The 7,275-nt window shown below is 39.8% G+C and overlaps 1 protein-coding gene across 7 annotated transcripts; it reads left to right on the top strand.

The window, feature by feature from the left end:
* Positions 1–308: 308 nt before the first annotated feature.
* cdca4 (cell division cycle associated 4) lies at positions 309–7,132 on the top strand. Of its 7 annotated transcripts, none has more exons than XM_035415262.1 (4): positions 309–455; positions 3,214–3,251; positions 4,378–4,450; positions 4,960–7,132. In XM_035415262.1, exons 1-4 carry the CDS (start codon positions 376–378, stop codon positions 5,819–5,821), a joined length of 1,053 nt encoding a protein of 350 aa, XP_035271153.1. In that variant the 5' UTR covers positions 309–375; the 3' UTR covers positions 5,822–7,132. The 7 variants fall into 7 exon arrangements, with proteins under 7 accessions (XP_035271153.1, XP_035271162.1, XP_035271145.1 ...); XM_035415284.1 differs by having other exon boundaries at positions 339–455; positions 3,214–3,283; positions 4,378–4,514; XM_035415254.1 differs by having other exon boundaries at positions 317–3,251.
* Positions 7,133–7,275: the final 143 nt, after the last annotated feature.

Here is a 7,275-nt window from a genome sequence, read left to right as displayed (position 1 = left end):
TTAATACTCAGATCCATATTTCTTGTTCAGAAACATATTCCCAAAGACTATGCTTCTTCCAGATATTCTTCTGTTCACAGTCAAAGATCATGTCCGTCCCCGCTTGTTTATTCTTTACAATCATTGTTTTACTTTTTTGGAAATACTGTAATGCGTTAGTCACAGAAATGCAGTCAAATCTAAATGACCCAATCCCTTGTTCCTTGTGAGTACGGCTTTTGTTCGCGTATTCCTGGCTCAAGCGAGAGCCTGTCGATCAAGCTGCAACGTATCCGCCCACTTCACCCTTCCTTCTGCCGCAGCTGGGCGCTAGGTAGCTGCTTTTGGCTGTATCAGTGCTGAGGAAACCAAGAGAGGGGGAGCGCTGTGCCTTTAATGATCCCAACCTCACAAGATACTCACTTCCTAACGAAGAGCTTATGCCCACCGTCAGTAAAGAATAATACACCGATAAGGTAAGTAAAGAAGAGCTGATTTTTTTTGTTTTTCACTTCTTTTAATGAGTGAACGGTATTTAGCTCGACATACTGAAGAAACTTGGGGATGAGTCAGAGGGTGCTATGCTAAGTAAGCTAGCGCTCACGAATTTTATGCGGAAGTGCACAGCGGTTCTTTTACCACTGGTAAAACATGATCAATGAGGATTGGTATGTGGTCCGAAATAAATAAATGTATAGATGTGTTGTCTCTGACTGTAAGCAATGGGTTCACTGAACTTCCGGTCGGTGGCGTTATATTTAAGGTTTTAGAGCTAACTGGACGAGAAGGAGTTAGCAAAATTCAAAATGGCTTCCCTCCTTGTTGTCGCCTCCGCTCGCTAGCTCATTTTGCGTGCCTTGGCTTTGGCGTAGAAGACAAAGCACGCGGTGGTGGCAAAGGTTGGGGAAGTACAACTGGGTCCAATCGCCAGTGATGGTCCCCGGCTTTCTTTGTCCTCGTTACATCGTTTGAGTAGAAGTTCGAGCTGTCGTTTGTATATTGATGGTATTTTGATCAGTCAAAAACTAAACCGGTAGGGGAATACCAACAACGTCAATATGGTGGGGGAGGGGAAGTGGGTAGTCGCTTGGGTGGAGCTACATTTAATTTGAGATGGAAGGAGGCGGATCAATTAAATTTTACATGTGGCATATTTCACGTGCCACCTTAACTGGCTTGGAGGGTTATACTGGGTGGGATTTTCGAAATGTCCGAATGGTCGACCCAGGAACCATTTCTTCACCTGTGTTTGAGTGACATGATATATTTCAGGTGTAACGATCCTTCTGGCCTGTAGAGGGCGAAAGGAGCGCAGTGTGGAGTTGTTGCCAGGGCTGACGAATCTCCCAGCAGGAAATATTATGGATTTTTGCCACGGGTACAGATCCTCAGCTGATCTAGGCCGCCAACAGTGAACGGTTTCGCGACCTATCCGAAACCGAGATTTCTTATATGAATTGTTGGAAAATCCGTCGTCCATATTGGGGTGTCGGCATATTTGCTGGCTATAAGCTGTTAGAAGGTTGGCCACTCTCGAAATTCCTGTACCAACCATTTACTTATTCGTTAGAATGAAGTTTGTTATATAACCCCACTTTGCAGTAACTGTAAATATATTTATTTAACTTTAACAGATATTTATTACTGTCCATTTATGTGTAGTTTATTCCCAAATGCTCACTTTTGAATACCCCCTATTTAACTACAGTCTCATCAACATAATGTTGAACATGAGCGGTTGTTTGTCTATTTAATTTACATGTAATTATCCTTTTGCTGCCAGGTTGTTCATTGTGGCATTTATGGGTGTTGTAATATTTTTTAGTAATGTTTTTTCTATGAATATGGTCATTTTCCAGGTTTGCAGTGGCTGTGTCCTAGTTTGGACATTAACCAATTCTGTCTACATAATTCCCTCTTACTTCATAATAAATTCCTATTTTTCATTTTGTTCTCATTTTCAGACTTCAGGCCATTAAAATAGAATACATATTGGTATGGCTTGTCTTTTTTTCAAAGGTGGTGCACCACTTGGGCAGCTGAAAATTTGCAGAACCAAATTATTAAACAATTGATTATTCCTTAACATTCTCACAATGCTTTATATTCCCCTAGATATGTGCTCACAGTGTACACATTTTAACAGTCGACTGCACAAAGTCAATACTTGAGAAGAAAGGACTGTGTGAATATTGAGCAGTTGAATGATCCCTTCCTCCCCCCTAATAGTTGTTAATCTATTGGGGCTTTGCAGGTGTTGTATTGATCAACATTTCAACTATCTGTACTAGTGATGGCCTCCAGAAAATCTGTTTGCAACAAGATGCCTGTACACCGTTTGGCACAGGAATGGATTCATATTTGCTAAATTTGACTGTTCTCTTCCATTTCAGAAAAATGACAGAAGTGAGTGTGACTGTGTGCTTTGTATGTAGGTTCAGGGTTGTCTTGGGGAAATATAGGAGAGAAATGCTTACAGAATCAACCTTTTAATGTTTAATTGTTGCATCTAACTTGCTTTTGATTTCAGTTAAAAGTCCTAAATGTGTTTTTAAAACATTGCAGTAAATTTTGTCTTTGCAAATTTCTGCAGGCAGGGTAAGATACGGAGTGCACACTGTTGCACACGCCTAATGCATTCAATCTTTATGGCGGTTGTAGCTTTTAGTCCAGCCACAGCTGATACAGTGTATCAGCTTGTATTGTGATGTCACTTCAGTGCTGGGATGTCGGACTTGTGTCAGGTAGGACAAATTCCCATGCCTTCACTGAGACCTATCTGTGCCCTGCTGTGTTGTGTCCAGTGTCCCCAGATTGTGGGGGTGTAATTCAGGCCTCTTGTATGATCAGGGCTTTAAGAAAAGTTGATTTACACCCTGAAACCCAAAAACTCCATCGATCTCTGTCTTTGTTCGCCTGCAATTAATGATTTTTTTAAAACAAAATGGAAGAGTACTGATTTTTTAAGGCAAGAAATCCAGTGCCTATTTGTATTCAGATTGTTTTTTTTTTTTTGTTTTTTTGCTTCTCATATCTCCCCCCCCCCCCTTTTGAAATCCCTTTCATTTCCCTAGTGGTTGATACACGTGGGTGAGTAGTAATGGCTAACCAAACACACATGACCTTATGTCATTTCCACGGACACAGTAGAGTAACATTGGATGTAATGTTCACTGACGTGCTGGTTACTGTCATGTGTTTTCTCTGCTTTAGCTGCATGTTTGTTACTTTTAGGCTCCAGCAGCCCTGGTTGGCTGGCCCCGTGACTGGAGGCAAGTGTCCAACACTCGTTTCAATTCTAGATGTATGTACAGTACTGTACAGTTTGTCTCTGTTTGCCATTTGATTTAAATACTGTGTTAACTGAATGTTGATAAAAGGCATAGGTGACCTTGCTTGTGTATGGGGTCTGTTACACATTTTCTTTTTTAGACCAATTTTCTCAACATAGGATTTAATATCAGAGAGAGTGTCAAAAGCACCGTTTTAAAATGACTCTGAAACCTATGTTCTGCCCAAAATACTGTTTTTCTTGATCGCACTTAACTCTGATAAAGAGTGATTTTTGGCTGATTTGGTTTTTGGCTCTATATACAGTTGTGTAGCTGGTAACTTGATAATGACATGCTATTGGGGCTTAGTTCAGTTTAAAAAAAACAAAAAAAAACCCTTTCCTTTTGAAACGTTCAACCCATCTATATACAGTAGCAATAGATTTTTGATGTCAAATGCACATTAATTGATACATTTATTGTATTTAAGTAGCTTTTGAGTTGTGTGTAAAGTAAATCATTTTTATTTAAATTAAAGTTAAATAAATTATAGCAATTTCTCAGACATCATAAATTTGGCTTGATTTGCGACAGTGCTGGACCATTTGTTACTTCTGTCTTTAATTTAGTAAATTACCTCTAGGGTCAATGAAATGCCTCCATTTAGAGTTAATGTGATGTATTCTATTAACTTTTTTTGGTGCCCAGACGCTTTTCATTTCTTTGATCATATTTTTCCTTGCAAGGGCAGAAATGGTCTGCAGTCCTGCATATCAAGAAAAAAATTAAGTTGATCAGCAATTAAATAAGATATTTTACTTAATTTGTTTACCTATTTGCCTGCAATCCATTTTTTTGTCATGTTGGCTTGTGTGTGTGACGTTCAGTTTTCAATGACTACCAGTAAATTAGCAAACAAAAAGAGAGAAAAGAGTAGTAATTCTACCATGGCATCTGTGCATGATTTAAACAATTCCATGAGTGTGGGGCAAAAGAGTAAGTTAGTTGACATGGTATTGGCTAAGTGTTTGAAGAAGACTTGACAAGAGAGGTTGTTAGTAGTAACATGCTGTACTTTTCAGCCGATCAGGGGGGCTGTTTAAAGTTTGGTTGTTCCGCCCACCAGGAACCTTACTTCTGACTGGCCTAAAATGTGCAGAAAGAGTGCAGAACAAAAGCTGTTTGTCGCTAGTGCAAAGGTACTGAAGCGCTGCGCTCTGGAGGAAGCTGCTATGTTAAATCCTGTGCCTCTCAACAGGAAAGGTAGAGCACTACAACTTCAAGAAAATGTGTATGCTTATACAGTATACGGCTTCAGAGTTTTGTCTTTTTGTAAACTGGCATTAACATATGTAGATGTAGGTTTTATTTTTTAATTTTTTTTTTTTTTTTTTTGCTGGTAGCCGTTTAGAAGCATTCTTCGTAGATCTAGTGTAGCCTTTACAACATTTAGTAATATAGGGTATGTGTTCTGTAACACAGCTCAATTTTACATGATGGAAATGTGGATAATTTGGGAAAGTAGAAGTTTTTTTTTTTTTTTTCAGTCATCTTGGCTTTGCATTATAAATCAATGAAGTGATTTGTAGTAATGTACATTTAGTTATTTAATGTTCTTTTCAATGTGTTTATGTTGAATGTTTATATCCCTTTTCAGGCTTGTATACGTACTAACCAGCTCTCTTCTTCGGTTTCTCCCTCCATATAGAACGAACATGTTTCCAAAGGGCACGAAACGCAAATTTTCTGACGCTGGCGACGAAGCGACAGACGAGCACCCGGCGAGCGTCAAGATGGCGTCTTCCTACAACCTGCAGCGTCAGTCCCTGCTGGACATGTCTCTGATCAAGCTGCAGCTGTGCCACATGCTGGTGGAGCCCAACCTGTGCCGCTCGGTGCTCATCGCCAACACCGTCCGGCAGATCCAGGAGGAGATGACGCAGGACGGCAGCTGGCAGATCATGACCGAGGCCCTCAACGCCGCCCAGAACCCGACCGACCGCCTGGTCGCCACAGAGATCTTGTGCCGGCCGTCGGCGCGCGACCAGGACGAGGAGCCCAAGCCCTTCTCGGTCATCGGTTACGAGGGATGCCACCCGGAAGAGGTAGTCGTGGATGACACCTTGTGTTCCGTCTCCCCCGAGACACCTTCCACGTACATGCCCGGCAGCTTAGGCATCGGTCCCTGCTGGGAGGAAGAGGACCTGAAGGAGACCAGCGAGGAGGAAGAGGACGACGACGACGAGGACTGTGGTCTGAGATCAGGGGAGGAGGAAGAGAGGCTGGAAGAGGACTCTAAGACCACAGAGCAGGTCTTTGGCACATTTGAGATCAAGAATCCTGTCCCCAGTCCAGACCCTGCTCTAGAGGAGCTCTTCTCAGATGTTGACGCCTCTTATTATGACTTGGACACCATGCTGACGGGTATGCAGAGCACACCCAAAATGGGACCTTACGACCTTCTGGAAAGTCTGTCCTCACACGGGCCATCATCCATCAGCTCCAACTCCAGCTGTCGGCCTGATCTTAATGAACTGGACCACATCATGGAGATCATTGTGGGCTCATAAACAGGACCTTCACATAGACTTTAACATGTGTCCACATGTATCTCTTTGTGTATACACTCACTTAACATGGAAGGTGTGTTAAATCGAGAACCCTCTCTTAAAAAGGATATTTGTGCAGTGGGTTGAGATTCAACAGGCTGGCCATTATAATTTCATTTACATACTTTCTGTATGTTTCCATTTTTCTACGTGCGCTTTTTTAAAACTATTGGTTATGTTTTTTTAATTTATTGTCACTTTTACTTTGGAATGTCATTACACTACATACATCATGAACAGAACAAGTCATATACCAGACCTTCTAAAGCAACAAATATTTTCTTAAAAAAAAGAAAGAAAAAAGATTAAAATATATATACATGTACATATAAATATATATTTTTACAACACACACAACTTGGGAACTGTTACAGTACTTTTTGCTTCATTTGATTGTCAACATGAGAGTTAAAGAAAGACTGTTCCATTGTGTGGAGATCCTGCCAGTGTCTTATGGTTTGGTGTCAGGTATGAGTTGAAAAAGGGTTAAAAGTATTTGGATTTTCAAAGCAAATGATGGAAGGCACCTTATTCTGTCAGTGCTTTGGTAATATTCGCGATCTCTTCTCCTTCAAGCAGGACACTCATGAGTCAAACAGAAACATCTGAATTAAGTTTGGTTAGCACCTGCTTTGTTATGCTTTAAGAAGCCATATGTTCTTATATTTGTATTGTTACAAATGAAGAATTATGGGTCTGACCCAGATAAGTTATTACTTTTTTTATTTATTTTATTTTATTTATTGACTGGAATTAAGTCAGTGTGGAGTTTTATTCAACTCAACGTAGAATCAGCTTTTCAGTTAATTTAAGGCCTTCTCTAATTAGACATGTATACCTATCATTCCTCGTTGAAGGAATGTGCGGTCCTCCATTTTCTATGCAGTTAGTGTTACACAATGTCTTAACCAGTATTCAAGTATATAAAAATCAAACAAAGGTTCATTTAATGTTTTTTAATCATTGAGTAATGTGAGCATTTTCTTGTTTTTAAAAATCTTAAGAGATACTCCCAATTATTGACCATCATTATGGCTAAAAGATTACTCAGGCAAACTTTTTTTTTAATTTTTATGAACAGCCAGTATTATCAAAGTCACAATAACCATACTCTTGAATGATGTCATTGCAGTTTAAACTGCTAGTCAAACCCAGAATTAAAATCTAGAACATTGGCATTTAATACCTTAATTGGAGTAGATATATGCATTTTATATACATTGTAGCATTTTGTAAATATTTTTTAATAAAAGGTACAAAATATTTAAAACACCGACTTGTCATTTTTATCACTTCAATAAAAGCCCATATCACTTCTGATGGAAACGAATGACTGCTTCACTTGCGCTTATAACCAGTTGTTTTCGTACGCAAATTGTATGCTATTATGAGAGACTGCAGGCATTGAGCAGATG

This window comes from Anguilla anguilla, chromosome 1 (assembly GCF_013347855.1).
Source record: "Anguilla anguilla isolate fAngAng1 chromosome 1, fAngAng1.pri, whole genome shotgun sequence".
In the NCBI taxonomy this organism is placed as follows: domain Eukaryota; kingdom Metazoa; phylum Chordata; class Actinopteri; order Anguilliformes; family Anguillidae; genus Anguilla; species Anguilla anguilla.
Note: the sequence above shows the minus strand (reverse complement) of the source record. Positions and strands in the feature narration are given on the sequence as shown.

Coding starts and splice junctions, on each gene's coding strand:
- cdca4 (XM_035415254.1), top strand. CDS start 3,080: ATGGCTAACCAAACACACATGACCTTATGTCATTTCCACGGACACAGT. Junction 3,252..4,377: donor GGCTGGCCCCGTGACTGGAG/GCAAGTGTCCAA, acceptor TCCGCCCACCAG/GAACCTTACTTCTGACTGGC. Junction 4,451..4,959: donor TGTTTGTCGCTAGTGCAAAG/GTACTGAAGCGC, acceptor CCCTCCATATAG/AACGAACATGTTTCCAAAGG.